This window comes from Mercenaria mercenaria, chromosome 1 (genome assembly GCF_021730395.1).
Source record: "Mercenaria mercenaria strain notata chromosome 1, MADL_Memer_1, whole genome shotgun sequence".
In the NCBI taxonomy this organism is placed as follows: domain Eukaryota; kingdom Metazoa; phylum Mollusca; class Bivalvia; order Venerida; family Veneridae; genus Mercenaria; species Mercenaria mercenaria.
The window spans coordinates 82,563,121-82,583,060 of NC_069361.1; the positions used below are offsets into that span (position 1 = coordinate 82,563,121).

Sequence of the window (19,940 nt, forward strand, 5' to 3'; positions counted from 1 at the left end):
CAGTAGGATTAACTCAGCCAAGTTTACCAAAATAAGTTACCTCTTTGAATAAGAAGTGGTGTATGGACCAGTCCATTTGCTAAAGACTTTGTTTTTGTTTGGCCTTTCCACAGTTTCTGTTTGATAATGTTGTAGATGGAGATGGGCATCCTACCAGACTGCTGAACCTGAAGTAAACCCAAATTTCAAAGGACGAGTTCGAATGCTTGATGAAACGTCACTAGAGATAAGTAAAGCTGTTGAAAGTGACAGTGGACTGTATACATGTACATTGTTGGTACCGCTGAGCAGATCCGACAGTAGAAAGTACAGCAGCCAGGTCTTCCTTGATGTTAGAGGTAAGTTTAACAGACCTTTTGGTTATGTAGGATTGATTTCTCATTGATAATTTTACAGCAGACTACATTATCCAATGCTTCTTTTAATCAAAGTCAAAATAGGTGATATGGGTGGTTGGGTCGTAAGTTAGAGCCCTGAGCTGAACCCATTCAAGATCCATTTGGATACTAGTGGGGAGTAACTCTGATATGTTTTATTGTTTAAAAAGTAGTATTCAAGTTAGTTATCTAACAGAATAATAAATAGGACCCAAATTTCATAGAATGATTTTTTTGGGGTCAGTACATGACCCCTACTGTTTTAGGTTCAATAGGTCAAAGGTCAAGATCAGACTGGCCTTTGGACTAAAATGGGTTTCTTTTCAAAACCTTAAAATGTTAGTACATGCCCCCCATCCAGTTGTTTTGGGGTCAAATGGTTTAAGGTCACAGTATACTTGGGACTGCAAATTGCATACCAAGTTACCTCCAACAAGACATCTTGAGAGTGTATGCATTCTACAAATATTCTGATATATAAGTAAAACTTTTTGAATGGTAGTTTCTTTAAAAAAAATTCATGCAAACCAAACAGCTTTTAGTATACTCACTATTTTAAAATTTATGGAACCCTGCAAGTTTTAGCATGCGCCTAGAAAGGTCATGCAAACCTTCAGAGTTTTGAGCATGCTCCCTGCAAATTCATGCAAACCTTAGATGGTTTATTGACATGTTCCTTGTAGACTTATGCAAACATTCCTTGTAGACTTATGCAAACATAAGTTTTACGCTTAGCCAGTGCAGTGTATAGTAGCCTCTCAGTGATAATTAAGGTTGTATGAAGCTTTATGCAAACATTGGTTCATTGCAACAAACCTGGAACGGCCATTTGGACTGCATGATTACTATGGTTAGTTATGGAATGAAGCAGTGAAATGAATTTTTTTTCCTTTGAATATTTTGATAGGTGCTTACTTTCCAAGACGACAAACAAAAGGTATGGTGTGTGTTTTGCACTTCAATTTTCAGATGCGTTTATTCCCTTTTGCTGTGGATAATGTATTTTATTGCTTGGTGTGAAGGTTGCTTATGTAGAAATTTATAAATTACAGGGTTTAGTTTGCAACTATATAAGACATTTTTTACCTTGCAATGTATTTTGAAAATTTATTTTGTCTATGAATTTAATAGATACTGTATTATCTTGGTTATTGGTATTTTGTACTCTTACAGCTTAGAATATATTCGGCTCAAGTAAATTTTTGTCAGGTTGGATCTCTAGAGGTGGTGCGCAAGCGCCATATTTCATCCAACCTTGCAAAATGCACGAGAGCCAAATACAAATCCCAGATCTAGCTACTGTTATAATGACCCTTTTATTAGCTCACCTGTCACAATAGTGACAAGGTGAGCTTTTGTGATCACCCTTCGTCCGTCGTGTGTGCGTCCGTCCATGCGTGTGTCTGTCCGTCAACAATTTCTTGTCTGCACGATAGTGGTTTCATTTATGATTTGATTTTAACCAAACTTGCACACAACTTGTATCACCATAAGATCTCGGTTCCTTTCTTGAACTGGCCAGATCCCATTATGGGTTCCAGAGTTATGGCCCCTGAAAGGGCCAAAATCAGCTATTTTGACCTTGTCTGCACAATAGCAGCTTTATTTATGATTTGATTTTTACCAAACTGGCACACAACTTGTATCACCATAAGATCTTGGTTCCTTTCTTGAACTGGCCAGATTCCATTATGGGTTCCAGAGTTATGGCCCCTGAAAGGGCCAGAATTAGCTATTTTGACCTTGTCTGCACAATAGCAGCTTCATTTATGATTTGATTTTAACCAAACTTGCACACAACTTGTATCACTATAAGATCTTGGTTCCTTTCTTGAACTGGCTAGATTCCATTATGGGTTCCAGAGTTATGGCCCCTGAAAGGGCCAGAATTAGCTATTTTGACCTTGTCTGCACAATAGCAGCTTCATTTATGATTTGAATTTAATCAAACTTGCACAAAACTTGTGTTGCCGTAAGATCTCAGTTCCTTTATTGAACTGGCCAGATCCCATAGTGGGTTCCAGAGTTATGGCCCCTGAAAGGGCCAGAATAAGCTATTTTGACCTTGTCTGCACAATAGCAACTTCATTTATGATTTGATTTTAACCAAACTTGCACACAACTTGTATCACCACAAGATCTTGGTTCCTTTCTCTAACTGTCCAGATTCCATCATGGGTTCCAGAGTTATGGCCCCTGAAAGGTCCAAAATTGGCTATTTTGGCTTTTGCAGCCATACAGAGACTTCATTTATGTTGTTTTTTTTATACAAACTTCCAAAATATCTTCAACAACAATAAATCTTGGATTCCATGACAAATCAGATCCAATCGTAGGTTCCAGAGTTGTTTTATATCTGATTACCTCCCCTGATTGTAGTCAAAATGGATTTATATCGGTAAGTACTTATAGGACTTATTTGAAATTTCATTATTGTCATCAGTTGGACTGAGCCAATCAGGGTAGATAACTATGGACTGATTTTATGTAAAATTACCTCCCTTTAGTTCAAATTAAAATGGGTATATCTCTGTAACTAATGAAGATACTGATCTGAAATTACATTTATGTCAACAGATTTATTTGGCAGATCCTTCTTTTGTTCACTTACAACAATTTTCTTTTTAATTTGTTCCCTTTTACGTTACTATAAATAGCTTATTTTTAGTAACTTTTTTAGTGAGCTTTTGTGATCGCGCGGCGTCCGTCGTCCGTCGTCGTCTGCCGTCTGTAAACTTTTGTTTGTGACCACTCTAGAGGTCACATTTTTCATGGGATCGTTATGAAAGTTGGTCAGAATGTTCATCTTGATGATATCTAGGTCAAGTTCGAAACTGGGTCATGTGCCTTCAAAAACTAGGTCAGTAGATCTAAAAATAGAAAAACCTTGTGTCCTCTCTAGAGGCCATATTTTTCATGAGATCTTCATGAAAATTGGTCAGAATGTTCAGCTTGATGATATCTAGGTCAAGTTCGAAACTGGGTCACGTGGGGTCAAAAACTAGGTCAGTAGGTCTAAAAATAGAAAAACCTTGTGACCTCTCTAGAGGCCATATTTTTCATGAGATCTTCATGAATATTGGTCAGAATGTTCACCTTGATGATATCTAGGTCAAGTTCGAAACTGGGTCACTTGGGGTCAAAAACTAGGTCAGTAGATCTAAAAATAGAAAAACCTTGTGACCTCTCTAGAGGCCATATTTCTAAATGGATCTTCATGAAAATTGGTCAGAATGTTCACCTTGATGATATCTAGGTCAAGTTCGAAACTGGGTCACGTGGGGTCAAAAACTAGGTCAGTAGGTCTAAAAATAGAAAAACCTTGTGACCTCTCTAGAGACCATATTTTTCATGAGATCTTCATGAATATTGGTCAGAATGTTCACCTTGATGATACTTAGGTCAAGTTCGAAACTGGCTCACGTGGGGTCAAAAACTAGGTCAGTAGGTCTAAAAAAAGAAAAACGTTGTGACCTCTCTAGAGGTAATATTTCTCAATGGATCTTCATGAAAAATGGTCAGAATGTTCACCTTGATGATATCTAGGTTAAGTTTGAAACTTGGTAACGTACAGTCAAAAACTAGGTCAGTAGGTCTGAAAATAGAAAAAACCTTGTGACCTCTTTAGAGGCCATATTTTTCAAGAGATCTTCATGAAAATTGGTCAGAATGTTGACCTTGATGATATCTAGGTCAAGTTCAGAACTGGGTTACGTGCGGTCAAAAACTAGGTCAGTAGGTCTAAAAATAGAAAAACCTTGTGATGTCTCTAGAGGCCATATTTCTCAATGGATCTTCATGAAAATTGATGAGAATGTTCAACTTGATGATATCTAGGTCAAGTTCGTAACTGGGTCATGTGCGGTCAAAAACTAGGTCAGTAGGTCGAAAAATAGAAAAACCTTGTGACCTCTCTAGAGGCCATATTTTTCACGAGATCTTCATGAAAATTAGTGAGAATGTTCACCTTGATGATATCTAGGTCAAGTTTAAAGGTGTGTCACGTGCCTTCAAAAACTAGGTCAATAGGTCAAATAATAGAAAAACCTTGTGACCTCTCTAGAGGTCATATTTTTTAATGGATCTTCATGAAAATTGGTCAGAATTTTTTATCTTGATGATATCTAGGTCACTATGTCAAATAATAGAAATAACTCACCATACTCAGTTCAACACTGGGTCATGTGGGGATAGGTGAGCGATTCAGGACCATCATGGTCCTCTTGTTATTATTGGCCGTAGGGAAAAACAAGACCACTTTTCTGTGGTACAACATGGATGGTACCTCCAATATTTAGGTGTATTTTGACATATCTGTACCTTTTAAGAATTTTTTTTTTCTTTTTGGTTAAATTTCTTTCCTTTGTTGTTCCTGGCCTTTGGACTTAGATATTTTTTCTGAGGACCTTCTTGTCCTCAAGTGCAATGATAACAGGTGAGCAATATAGTGCCATCATGGCCCTCTTGTTATATACCTCCACCTTTTTGTTTGTTGTTTTGTTATTGAATGAAATCTTCAATGTTCATCGATATTAAAATGGAACTTGGTGAAGTTTTTACGCTATGTATAGAACTGTGTCAGGTCATGCATATTAATGAAAGTAGTCCAGCAACATACAATACAAAAGGTACCATACAGGTTTTTTTTCTGCCTGTTGTGTTGGAGACATATTGATTTACTCTTTGTCTGTGTGTGTGTGTGTCTGTCTGTGTGTCTGTCTGTCACAAAGCTTGTCCACACTCTAAGTCAAACATTTCTCATGCGATCTTCACCTAACGTGAACAAAATGTGTTTGCCAATAATTGCTCGGCCAAGTTCGATAACTAGCCAAATCAGCCCAGTCCCTTTGGAATTATGACCCTTGAATTACCAAAAAATGCTCAGATTTCTTGCGCATTTTTGACCTTAAGAGGACCCCTATTGTACTTTTAGGGGTCCTTTTGGTGTCAAAAAAGCGCATGCGCATGTTCTCTAAGTAAATAGTATATAAAGACTGACTTACTATTTAGATGATTAGGCAGTTGTGGGAGACATGCGCTTTTCTCAAAAGCATCTTTAGTTCACGTAGTATTTAATTGCTGCTGAACATGTCATGAAATAATCTTTTTGGTTGCGAGTTTATCCCACTACCATAGTTAAGTGTATTTCTGACAATCATGTAGCATCTTTATTTGATTCCAAATCACACCCAAAGGATGTTCATGTGCTACACAAAATAGTCCCATTCATGAACAATGTGGATGAATTATCAGTGATCAAGCAGTTCTTACTCATCCTCTATCCATTCACACTGGCCATTTAGATTATATAAGACCTGTCAATGATTAGGTATTCCAGCCCATGGTTACATCACTGACTTCCAGCTGTAATGTAAGGTCAGCCAGAGTTTATCTTAGATATAAGGCACATTAGTATTTGTTTCTTATACATGTATATTTAGAGATTGGTAAAATGAAAATAAATCTAGCAAACCCATCAGACATCTCAGGCTTTGATTTTTTAATGATATTACTATCCAGACAAGATGAAACCACAAGGATCATCACAAGAATGTCTAGTGTTGTAAAGCTGAGTTTTGAGACCAGTCTTGTCACTCTTGCGCCAGATTGGTTGTTTCTGAGCATAGTTCTGAAATAGACCAATGGCAAGGCATCATTTTTAGACTGGTTTACGAACAGATTTATAATTTAGAGACTGTTGAATATTCAGTAACTGCAAATGGTGTGGCTGAATAAACTCAGAATTTATGATAATTAAGACCTCCTGTTATATTATTTGTATTTCAAGATATGTTATGTAAGCAGGTCGTTAAGGAAAAATTGAACATAATCATTATTTATGCATTTATAGGGTTATTTTGGTTCAAGGTCAGATGTTGCACTTTTAGAAGTTGCTTTGAAAATTTCTCATGCCAAGAAGAAAAATCGTTGTTAGCCATAATGTGATCGAAATTCTTAAAAAGTACTTCCTAGGCTGGGTTATAATGATTAATTTAATGAGTATCAGCTTGCATGATAGTGCAATTATTTGGTGTAAATTCCCATAGAAACAGTGCATAATTGCATGATGTCTCATGAAAAAGAATAATTTTATCAGATGTTAATGAGCAATCCTCATCAGTTGCACTTAATATTAATTAATATGTTATTAATTATTAATTATTAATTGGCTTGATGCACTTGTAATGAATGATACAAGCATTCTTTGATGATAATAGCTACCATCTACCACAACTTGAAAGAGCAGAAATTGGAAGTTTGCCTTTTAAAATTTGCGTCTTTTTGGAGTTCTGTGCACCAGGTGTGAGAGAGGTTGTTCTGATGGTAAAGTGATAAAATGGGAACATACATACGTCCATATAACTTGTCCATATAACTCGTATTAATTCCTTTGGCCAGTTAATAAAACCCGGGCTATTTAACATTTGTAATGCTGTATAGTGCATTTATTAGAATCGGTATTATATATTTGCAGGTTTGACATGTATAAAGTCATGTCACAGTAAAACTGCATAGAAAAATGCCTTAAGATTGCTTTTTTCTAAATAAGGGGTATAAATAGGATCGTATCAGGATCCTTTGTTGATTGACAGACATCTTAGACTTTTGTTACCAACTTAATGCCAACTCAAAAGACAGCACTTAGTGCCTTGCTGGCAGTTTTTGTCCTCTGCTTTTTCCAGAATATGCAGCTCTAATTTGATTCAAGTAAAAACGTGCTGAGGAATTATATTCCCCACCCTGACATTATTTCTATTGCATGCCTTGCATTATATGTCAAATAATTCTGGCATTGTTTTCTTCTTTGAAGTTTTTGTTATGCAAAGAGTACTGAAACTTAGTGTAGGATATTTATGTGGTTCGGGTGTGCATTTTGCAATATTTACATTCGCTCTATTCTTTTTCCATCGTGTGAACAGCAAAATGAAAGGTGCGAAAGTTACATCATCGCTGCTTTAAGTGATAATGGACTGCTGTTTTGACGATGTCCGCATATAGTCAGGGAAAATGTTCCTTAGATGACGTCGCAGTTGTTCCATCTAGTGAACAGAATGGCTGGGAAGCTGATTTTAATGTTAAATGCAACAAAATGTGTGCAATTTACAATATTATCTTGTTAAAAAATGGAAAGGAAATATAATTGTAAATATAAGAAATGAAACATTTTTTCGGTGTTATGCGATTTAATGAACGACAGAATAGGATCGGCAAATTTAAAACATGAACCGCTAGCGCGATTCATGGATTTGCCGATCCTATTGTCGTGCATTTCCCATGAACACTGAAAAAAATATTTCGTTTTTTAAGTACACTTTGAACACCTGTAAATTTGAACTTCATTTGAAAATATAAAAAAGTCAGTTGAAGAAGTAACCTGTAACAAGGTAAGAAAAGTTTGGAAGAAGTAAATATAAAATGTTAATCATTTTGTCTTAATTCATGTGCTTTGGATGAAGACACCAAAGGACAAAAAACTGTTGATTTGTTTTGGAGAAGTGACACTGCACCAAGTATAACTGTCTTCTGTTTTGTCATGCCTTTATGTGCACTGGGCAGTTAAGGAAGTTTGATGTCATATCAAGTTCGCTAACAGAGAAGTTTGTCAGGAGACTATTTTTATGTGCTCCCCCATAAAGATACTTAATTATAGCTTCATTATGATGTGTTTTTGTGTCTTTTCACTGAAACATGTCGATAGGAAAAAGTATCAGCTTGCCAATTGTAAGCATCTTGGAAACACAAAGTGGCTGAAAAATTGGCCACCATAAGAAAATGCATTGCTGTAAATGAAGAGCCTTGACCACCATTCTTGGATAGGACCGATAATGATACCATACTTTAACTCCTTATGAAATTGGCTTTGGTGGTAATAGTCATTGCTTTGATGTTCTGCCATATTATATAATTAGAGTAAAAAACATTGGAAATTCATTTATTTAATTGACCTCTTTCAAAAACTTTAGTAGCATTCTTAAATGTACATGCATTTTGTATGTACGACCGCATGAGAGTGTGTACCCGTAGGTGCATGCAATAAGTTCTACTGGATCAGTACAAGAGGTACCTCTATAAGAACATGATTGTGTATAAAGACATAGTATAAGTTTGAATTTCTGAATTTCTACGGCAGTAATATGCTACGAAGACTCATAACCCCCTTCGAAGAATCATAACATTACCAACCGCATCATAACACTGAATTAACTGCAGCATTTCTGTTGTAAACTAAGCTCTCGTATCTTTTTGTGGGAATAAATTGAAATATTTGTGTGTCATTAATCGATTGACTCTAACTATTTGCCAAGAAAACTTATATGTGTACGAAAACACTAGCAGACGGCACAGAACCATTGAAATGTCATCATTCTGTACAACTTCTAAATTTAACAGGAAACAATGCTTGGTCGCTGCATGTATGTCTGTAATCGTTGTTCATTCCTGCATCGGATAGCATTTGCTTGTTTTTCATTTGCAGTATTATAAAAAGAACATAATTATGATTAAAAAGACGTTAAACCCGAACACACACAATACCTGTGTCAATGTTTTTATACTAGGTCTGGAAACCACAACAGAAGCGTGTTCATACGTAGCCAACTGGTTATGATTCTGGAGATTACCGGGTGTGAAAGTGACATACAGTCTAACCTCTCTTAAGCAGGCAGCCAGAATAAAAATTGACGGGTGCATCACACACTGACCGTTGGGAAGGGGTGACCACTGATCAGGGGTGACCGTTAGGAGGGGATAGACTGTAAATTATATTCATTTACTCTTAGTAAAGTTATCAAATTAATTGTCCGTATTTCAGTGATATAAGTCGTAATTCTTTAAAATGTCAATTTGGTAAACCCACCTGCGTAAGAGCAGACACAGTGATTCAGTAATGAAATGAGGGGTCATGAATTTGAGCACCCACTCTTCCAACTAAAAATTACAAACACTGAGATAAGAGTCCCATGTTTGAATGCTTTACGTCTGGCATGTTAAGAGCCAGGGAAACCTCTGGAATTATAGAGTCTTCTGTATCTTGCACTATCCTTCCACTAACACTATTAACAGTCTTCTGGAGGAGTTGCCCATTTTGGCTTTCGTCAGCGACTATAAATAAGCTTACATACATACAACAACCTGCTTAGCTCAATATATGGAATTGTAAGTTGATCCCTGGGCGAGGCGTATGTTCTTCATGATGATTTAATGACAAAATCATTTCATCTGGCCATGTTGTGTTGTATTATGTACTGCATATAATTAATGCCAAAGCATATTTTTATACCCCCACAAGAACGAAGTTTGGGGGAGGTATATAGGAGTGAGCTTGGCAGTCAGTCGGTCCGTTGGTTTTCATGGTTTCCGGATGATAACTCTTGAAAGGCTTGAATGATTTAAATAATATTTGGTACACAGGTGTAACATCAGAAAATACAGGCAAGATTTGAATTTGGGGTCAGTAGGTCAAAGGTCAAGGTCACAGTGACCCTGAAAAGTAAACCGGTTTCCGGATGATAACTCATGAAAGGCTTGACCGATTTAATAATTTTTGGTACACAGGTGTAACATCATAAAATACAGGTCAAGTTTGACTTTGAGGTCTGTAGGTCAAAGGTCAAGGTCACGGTGACTCGGAACAGTTAAATGGTTTCCGGATGATAACTTGAGAACGCTTGGGCCTAGGATCATAACTTTTGGTACACGGGTGTAATATCATGAAATACAGATTAAATTCTACTTTGAGGTCAGTAGGTCAAAGGTCAAGGTCACAGTGACTCGGAACAGTTAAACGGTTTCCGGATAATAACTTGAGAACGCTTGGGTCTAGGATCATAAATTTTTGTACACAGGTGTAACATGATTGAATACAGGTCAAGTTCGACTTTGAGGCTAGTAGGTCAAAGGTCAAGGTCACAATAACACGAAACAGTTAAACGGTTTCTGGATGATAACTTGAGAATGCTTGGGTCTAGGATCATGAAAATTGATAGGAAAGTTGGTTATGATCAGCAGATGACCCCTAATGACTTTTAGGTCAAAGGTCAAGGTCACAGTGACCTGGAACATTTAAACTGTTTTCGGACAATAACTTCAGAATGCTTGGGACTAGGATCACGAAACTTAATAGGGAGGTTGGTCATGACCAGCAGATGACCTGTATTGATTTTGAGTTCCAAAGGTCAAAGGTCAGAGTGACCCGAAACATTTAAACCTTTTTCAGCCAATAACTTGAGAACGCTTGGGCCGAGGATCTTGAAACTTCATAGGGAGGTTGATCATGACCAGCAGATGACCTCTATTGATTTTGAGGTCAGTAGGTCAAAGGTCAAGTAAGTTCAGCTTTGACATTTGCTTAGTTCTGTGACAAGGCCATATTTTGGGGGTATAATTCGCCACTCCTTTGACAACTCTAGTTTTGTGAGATTTCGCACAGTTAGGGAAACAGTACACATAATAATATAAAAAGGAACATACTTTAATATGAATGACAGGACAGGTGTGAATCACGTTTAGTTTTTTTGCTAGACCACAACATCAGACATCGCTCACCTACTGCAAGCGATGTCAAAAGAATTTTTTAAAAGGTGAGCATCAAGGTAGTTATAGTGATGAACTGCAAAGTGATTTTTAGCATTTTCCATTGTGTTGAAACTGGAAAAAAAAAACAGATCTGTTAAAATGGTGATGTTTTTGGGCATTAATTTTAGTTTTTGGGAAAAGTTACATATTTAAAAAAAAAGTAACTTCACAGCTTTTTATGAAATATTGCTGTAATGCATTAGCTTGGAGAGAAAATGGATTAGGGATGACACTTGGCAGAAGATAATTAGTGAAACATGACATACTACTGTCAGAAAGACAAGAGTTATTAATACATTATTATATAAGTGTTTCTGCATTTTATCACAGGGAGTTGTGGCTAATTAGAATAGGTGAATTACAGTATAATGTTTTCTGTCTAGAATTGTTTATTTTGTTATTCATCAAGAAGGCTTGGAGATACCGCAAGATTTTTTTTATCTGGCCAACTTTTCAGAGATGGTAACTTTTCTATCTATTTTGTATGAAACTTGTAAATTAATTTCTTTGTTTTTAGCTCACCTGTCACGTAGTGACAAGGTGAGCTTTTGTGATCGACCGCCGTCCTGTCGTCTGTCGTCCGTTCACAATTTCTTGTGAACACGATAGAGACCACATTTTGCAGGTTCTGGAGTTACGTCCCCTGATTTACCCCTAAAAGAGCCAAAATTTAATAATTTTTACCTTGTGAACACAATAGAAGTGACATTTAAGATTAGATTTTAATCACGCTTACACACAACTTAAGTCACAATATGATCCCAGTTCCTTTCGAACACCGGCCAGATTCCATCATGGGTTCTAGATTTACTGCCCCTGAAAGGGGCAAAATTTTCTATTTTTCCCCGACAGCGTTGAAAGGTTTTCCTTAGGAAAGGGCAGTTAATACAGAATTGTTAAAGGGCCATTACTCCTTATGAAGTTTCATTGACTGGTCAAATCTATTACACTACTTTCCACAATATCTGAACAAAAATCTGTTCAAATAAGTTAACAAAACATTTTTCTGTCCAAAAATTTATTATGAGTATTCCTAATATTTGTTACCATGGAAACAACTTTTGACCAGATGTTAAAAACACACAACCTGAGTTTTGGCTGCATTTTCCTTTAATAATACAACAGATATTGAAATTGCCATCTTACAAATAGCTCATATATGGAGATCACTGAAAAATTGTCATGAATTATTTGTATCCAACAGAGGTTTAGAATGTTTTCGCTGCCTTCACCGGGATCACACAAAGACCTTGCCACATGACTGACAGCCTCAAGTACAGGAAAATTGAATTATTAACATCCTATTTGAAAAGTTAAGTACTCTTGACATCTGGATTTGTCTCGTCTTGGATTATTTGAATTTGTTGGGATTATTTAAGCCGGTAACTGATTATTGAAGTCACACGTTGTGTCTGTAAATTACTTAAGGATGTAAAAATTACTGTAAGAAACATCTGGTGTAGAAAAGTCAGATTTGTGAAGCATGTTTATGACAAATTTTGATTGACACATTTTATTTGGGTTCAAAGTTTTCAAGGCCATGTGAGCTATTGTCGGTTGAGACATCCAGCTGACCAGTTTCTGTAGTCCTGCTTAATATTATTTTTTTCACATTATGTAGTCAACTACATAGATACTTGATTGATTGACAGACAGTAAAGTTCAGTTATTGAGAAAGGTTTAACTGGCTTATTGAGACAGTAAAGATCAGTTTTTAGGAAAGTTGAGCTCAGTTATTGGGGTCAGTTATTGGGAAAATTAAGATCAGTTATTGGGAAAGTTATTGCCAGTTACAGGTAAAGTTGATCTCAGTTCTTGGGAAAGTAAAGTACAGTTATTGGGAAAGTGAAGATGAATTTTTGGGAAAGTTGAACTCATGCAGTTATTTGAAAAGTTGAGCTCAGTTATTGGGACAGTTAAGATCAAATATTGGGACAGTTAAGATCAGTTACAGGGACAGTTATGGTCAGTTATTGGGACAGTTAAGATCAGTTATTTGGAAAGTTAATGTCAGCTACAAGGATGTTAAGCTCAGTTATTATACCCCCACCAAACATGTTTGTGGGGGGGCTATATAGGAGTCAGTTTTGTCCCGTCCCGTCGCGTCACGTCGCGGAATCTATTATCTCAGTTATTACTAAATGGATATGATTCAAACTTAAAATAGATGTTCCACCTTATCACCCACATCATGTGACACAAGGTGCATAACTCTGATACCAAGTTTTCATGAATTATGTCCCCTTTTACTCAGAATTTAAGGTTAATTTTGTTGTATTTTCACTATATCTCCGTTATTACTAAATGGATTTGATTCAAACTTAAAATAGATGTTCCACCTTATCACCCACATCATGTGACACAAGGTGCATAACTCTGACATCAAGTTTTCATGAATTATGTCCCCTTTTACTTAGAATTTAAGGTTAATTTTGTTGTATTTTCTCTATATCTCAATATTACTAAATGGATTTGATTCAAACTTAAAACAGATGTTCCACCTCATCACCCACATCATGTAACACAAGGTGCATAACTCTGACACCAATTTTTCATGAATTATGCCCCTTTTTACTTAGAATTTAAGGTTAATTTTGATGTATTTTCACTATATCTAAGTTACTACTGAATGGATTTGATTCAAACTTAAAATAGATGTTCCACCTCAAAACCCACATCTTGTGACTCAAGGTGCATAACTCTGACACCAATTTTTCTAGAATTATGTCCCCTTTTATTTAGAATTTAAGGTTAATTTTGATGTATTTTCGCTAGATCTCATTCTGATTGGCTTAGAGCCGAAGGGAAGTAACCTTTTTTTTTTTAACTTTTGTACTGAGTTTCTTCTCCTTAAATTCCAGGAATTAGTCATTTTTAGAAATCCTATTTTTAGATTTTCAGTATTTTCGGTATTTTTTTAACTTTTTTATTATAAGTCCTATGTAAAAAGTAAATACATTTTTCTGTGGTAACATGGGTTGGTAAGACACTTCGTTTTATTCACTTTTAGTGTATCTCTAATATTAGAGATTTTTTATATTTACTAGTATTACTATACTAGTATTATACTAGTATTACTTATATGTGGAAGCCCAGGATGAAGTACTCCAAAGACGAGTAAAATTCTTTTTAAGTATTAAGCTTTTTTTGACATTTTTATATTATTCTAAGTATTTTCAAGATTTCTTCTGGTTGCCATTCTTCTGTGACAAGACCATATAGTGGGGGTATGAGTCACTCCTGTGACAGTTCTAGTTTGGACAGCTAAGATCAATTATTGTGACAGTTAAGATCAGTTATTGGGACAGTTAAGATCAGTAACAGAGAAAGTTATGATCTGTTTTAGGGAAAGTCGTGATCAGTTATTAGGAAAGTTAAGCTCAGTTATTGGGAAAGATAAGCTCAGTTATCGGGAAAGATGAGCTCAGTAATTGGGAAAGTACTATAATAGACCTCAGTCTGATAGTAAGTTACCTTAGTCACCATTCAATACCAAGACTAACTTCTTCTCCTTAAGTAACTGTGATAAGCAAAAACTGTAACAATGAGAATTTGGAAAGAAACATTTGATAAAAGTAATGGCTGCTTGACTAGGCTGAAGAACTACCGGCTGTTTAGTAATTGAAGTTGTATAAATGCATTATACTGTGAGTTTTTAGCTCACCTGAGCACGAAGTGCTCATGGTGAGCTTTTGTGATCGCCCTGTGTCCGTCGTCGTCATCGTCCATCCATCATCAACAATTTGACTGTTAACACTTTTGGCCCAATTTTAATGAAACTTGGTCAGAATGTTACCCTCAATAAAATCTTGGACGAGTTCGATATTGGGTCACTTGGTCAGAATGTTAATCATGATGAACTTTAGGTCAAGTTCGAATCTGGGTCATGTGGGGTCAAAAACTAGGTCACCAGATCAAATCAAAGGAAAAGCTTGTTAACACTCTAGAGGCCACATTTATGACCATATCTTAATGAAACTTAGTCAGAATATTAATCATGATGATCTTTATATCAAATTTAAATCTGGGTCAGGTGGGGTAAAAAACAGGTCACCAGGTCAAATCATAGGAAAAGCTTGTTAACACACTAGAGGTCACATTTATGACTGTATCTTCATGAAACTTGGTCAAAATGGTAATCTTGATGATCTTTAGACCAAGCTGGAATCTGGGTCATGTAGGGTCAAAAACTAGGTCACCAGGCCAAATCAAAGGAAAAGCTAGTTAACACTCTGGAGGCCACATTTATGACAATATCTTAATGAAACTTGGTCAATATATTAACATTGATGATCTTTAGGTCAGCTTTAAATCTGTGTCAGGTAGGGTCAAAAACTAGGTCACCGGGTCAAATCAAATATAAAACTGGTTCACACTCTAGAGGCCACATTTATGATAATATCTCTATGGAATCTACTAAGAATGTTAATCTTGATGAACTTAGGTCAAGTTCAAATCTAGGTCAAGTGGAGTCAGAAACTAGGTCACCAGGTCAAATCAAAGGAAAAGCTAGTTAACACTCCATAAGCCACATTTATGACCATGTCTTAATGAATCTTGGTCAGAATGTTAGTCTTGATGATCTTTAGGTCAAGTTTAAGTCTGGGTGAGGTGGGGTTCAAAAACTAGGTCACCAGGTCAAATTAAAGGAAAAGCTTGATAACACTTTAAAGGCCACATTTATGACTGTATCTTCATGAAACTTAGTCAGAATGTTAACCTTGATGATCTGTAAGCCAAGTTCAAATCTAGGTCAGGTGGATTCAAAAACTAGGTGACCAGGTCAAATCAAAGGAAAAGCTAGTTAACGCTCTATAAGCCACATTTATGACCATATCTTTATGAAATTTAGTCAGAATGTTAATCTTAAAGATCTTTAGGTCAAGTTCCAATCTGGGTCATGTGGATTCAAAAACAAGGTTACCAGGTCAGATCAAAGGCAAAGCTTGTTAACAATCTAGAGGCCACATTTATGACTGTATCTTCATGAAACTTGGTCAGAATGCTAATCTTGATGATTTTTAGACCAAATTGGAATCTGGGTCATTTGGGGTTAAAAACTAGGTCACCAGGTCAAATCAAAGGAAAAGCTAGTGAACACTCTAAAGACCACATTTATGACCATATCTTTATGAAACTTGGTCAAAATGTTCATCTTAATAATCTTTAGGTTAAGTTTTAATCTGGGTCAGGTTGGATAAAAAACTAGGTCACCAGGTCAAATCAAATGTAAAGATTGTTAACAACCTAGAGGCCACATTTATGATAATATCTCTATGGAACTTACTAAGAATGTGAATCTTGATTAACTTTAGGTCAAGTTGAAATCTAGGTAAAGTAGAATCGGAAACTAGGTCACCGGGTCAAATCAAAGGTAAAGCTTGTTAAAACTTTAGAGGGCATTTATGACTGTATCTTCATGAAACTAAGTCAGAATGTTAACCTTGATGATCTGTAGGCCAAGTTCAAATCTGGGTCAGGTGGGTTCAAAAACTAGGTCACCAGGTCAAATCAAAGGAAAAGCTAGTTAACAATCCATAAGCCACATTTAAGACCATATCTTAATGAATCATGGTCAGAAAGTTAGTCTTGATGATCTTTAGGTCAAGTTTAAATCTGGGTGAGGTGGGGTCAAAAACTAGGTCACCAGGTCAAATTAAAGGAAAAGCATGTTAACACTTTAAAGGCCACATTTATGACTATATCTTCAGGAAACTTAGTCAGAATTGTAACCTTGATGATCTGTAGGCCAAGTTCAAATCTGGGTCAGGTGGGTTCAAAAACTAGGTCACCAAGTCAAATCAAAGGAAAAGCTAGTTAACACTCTAAAGACCACATTTATGACCATATCTTTATAAAACTTGGTCAGAATGTTAATCTTAATGATCTTTAGGATAAGTTCCAATCTGGGTCAGGTTGGGTCAAAAACTAGGTCACCAGGTCAAATCAAAAGTAAAGCTTGTTAACAATCTAGAAGCCACATTTATGACTGTATCTTCATGAAACTTTGTTCGAATGTTAATCTTGATCATCTTTAGATCGAGTTTGAATCTGGATCATGTGGGGTCAAAAACAAGGTCACATGGTCAAATTAAAGGAAAAACTAGTTAACACTCTAGAGGCCACATTTATGACCATATCTTAATGAAACTTGGTAGAAAAGTTAATCTTGATGATCTTTAGGTCAATAGGTCAGGTGAGCAATACAGGACCTTCATGGCCCTATTGTTGTTTCCAGGATTTAAATAACCAGGCCTCACATGTTGTTGCACACCTCTGTAATACTGTTGGACTTATTTTGACAGATTTAAAATCTTCTAATTTACTTAATCATCTTAGTAATAAATAATGCAGTTTTTACTTTGATTTATTGTTACAGGAAATTTCATTTACGTGATATGTTAGACAAGAAACAAAATCATAAATGAAGAAAGCTTTACAGTTGTATTTATGTCAAACTTTTTGAAGGGAGAGGGGTATAAGAAAGTTATATAGTTGAATGTAGACAGGCTGATTTTATAGGATAATTGAAATTATTCATGTATTGGTATATAATTCTTCTTGAAGGGAAGTAATAATATTCAGATAAGATTAAACAACACCAGGACATCGGACAGCATTGTGGAATTTTTGCATAACATGCAGATATTTGCTTATCATGCTTTTCATGAACAACCATCGTTTCAACCTTTAGCCTGCTGGTGGCAAGTGATTTTGCCTTTGCAACCACTGTGCAGACCAGGATCAGCCTGCACATCCAATAGCTGCATTCCGTCAATGTGGCATTTCCCTTTAGCCTGCTAAATTTCTAAAACGGACTGGTCTATCATTCAGTTTGGACAATACCATTTATTATTTGAAGGGAAGTTCACTGAAAAATTTTACTAACTAAATAGGGAACAGTGCATACCATGATCAGGCTGCACAAATATGCCCTGGTCATGAAGGCAGAATCACTTGCTGCCAGCAGGCTATACGTTAAGATAATCATTGCTTTTGCTGAGTAGATGGCCCAAGCCTTTTTATACGCCCGTTTGAAAAAAAAGGGACATATTATGGGAACGCCCCTGGCGGGCGGGCAGGCGGGCGGCGTCCACAGACTTTGTCCGGAGCATATCTTCTTCATGCATGGAGGGATTTTGATAAAACTTGGCACAGTTGTTCACCATCATGAGACAGAGTGTCTTGCGCAAGAACCAGGTCCCTAGGTCTAAGGTCAAGGTCACACTTTGAGGTCAAAGGTCAAATTCAAGAATAACTTTGTCCGGAGCATATCTTCTTCATGCATGGAGGGATTTTGATGAAACTTGGCACAATTGTTCACCATTATGAGATGGAGTGTCATGTGCAAGAACCAGGTCCCTAGGTCTAAGGTCAAGGTCACACTTAGAGATCAAAGGTCAAATTCAAGAATGACTTTGTCCGGAGCATATCTTCTTCATGCATGGAGGGATTTTGATTTAACTTGGCACAATTGTTCACCATCATGAGATGGAGTGTCATGCACAAGAACCAGGTCCCTAGGTCTAAGGTCAAGGTCACACTTAGAGGTCAAAGGATACAAGAATGAAAACTTTGTCTGGAGCATTTCTTCTTCATGCATGGAGGGATTTTGATTTAACTTGGCACAATTGTTCACCATCATGAGACGGAGTGTCATGCACAAGAACCAGGTCCCTAGGTCTAAGGTCAAGGTCACACTTAGAGGTCAAAGGATACAAGAATGAAAACTTTGTCTGGAGCATTTCTTCTTCATGCATGGAGGGATTTTGATATAACTTGGCACAAATGTTCAACACCACAAGATGGAGTGTCTTGCGCAAGAACCAGGTCCCTAGGTCTAAGGTCAAGGTCACACTTAGAGGCCAAAGGTCAGATACAAGAATGACTTTGTCTGAAGCATTTCTTCTTCATGCATGGAGGGATTTTGATGTAACTTGGCACAATTGTACACCATCATGAGACGAAGTGTCATGCGCCGGTCCCTTCTTTAGAATTACTTCCCTTTGAAAAGAATAATAAGAATTTTTATGTGGACTTACAATTTTTTTGGTGTGGGGGGGGGGGGATTTGTTTTTTTTTTAAGATTAACTTCCCTCAGTTGTTACTATAAATAACTTATATTGTAACTTTTTAGCTCACCTGTCACAAAGTGACAAGGTGAGCTTTTGTGATCGCGCGGTGTCCGTCGTCCGTCCGTGCGTGCGTCCTTAAACTTTTGCTTGTGACCACTCTAGAGGTCACATTTTTCATGGGATCTTTATGAAAGTTGGTCAGAATGTTCACCTTGATGATATCTAGGTCAAGTTCGAAACTGGGTCACGTGCCGTCAAAAACTAGGTCAGTAGGTCTAAAAATAGAAAAACCTTGTGACCTCTCTAGAGGCCATAATTTTCAATGGATCTTCATGAAAATTGGTCAGAATGTTCATCTTGATGATATCTAGGTCAAGTTTGAAACTCGGTCACGTGCGGTCAAAATCTAGGTCAGTAGGTCTAAAAATAGAAAAACCTTGTGACCTCTCTAGAGGCCATATATTTCATGAAATCTTCATGAAAATTTGTCAGAATGTTCACCTTGATGATATCTAAGTCAAGTTCGAAAGTGGGTCACATGCCATCAAAAACTAGGTCAGTAGTTCAAATAATAGAAAAACCTTGTGACCTAACTAGAGGCCATATTTTCCTTGGGATCTGTATGAAAGTTGGTCTGAATGTTCATCTTGATAATATCTAGGTCAAGTTTGAAACTGGGTCACGTGCCATCAAAAACTAGGTCAGTAGGTCAAATAATAGAAAAACCTTGTGACCTCTCTAAAGGCCATATTTTTCAATGGATCTTCATGAAAGTTGGTCTGAATGTTCATCTTGATGATATCTGGGTCAAATTTGAAAGAGGATCATGTGCGGTCAAAAACTAGGTCAGTAGGTCTAAAAATAGAAAAACCTTATGACCTCTCTAGAGGCCATACTTGTGAATGGATCTCCA

At 36.6% G+C, this 19,940-nt stretch overlaps 1 protein-coding gene across 1 annotated transcript in view; it reads left to right on the forward strand.

Annotated features, from left to right (window-relative positions):
- The window catches only part of LOC123564804 (papilin-like), a 409,588-nt gene that overhangs the window by 174,208 nt on the left and 215,440 nt on the right, over window positions 1-19,940 (forward strand). The window contains exons 17-18 of the mRNA XM_053520994.1: window positions 136-338; window positions 1,285-1,314. Of these exons, the coding sequence (XP_053376969.1) occupies window positions 136-338; window positions 1,285-1,314 (233 nt within the window). The remainder of the gene's footprint in view (window positions 1-135; window positions 339-1,284; window positions 1,315-19,940) is intronic.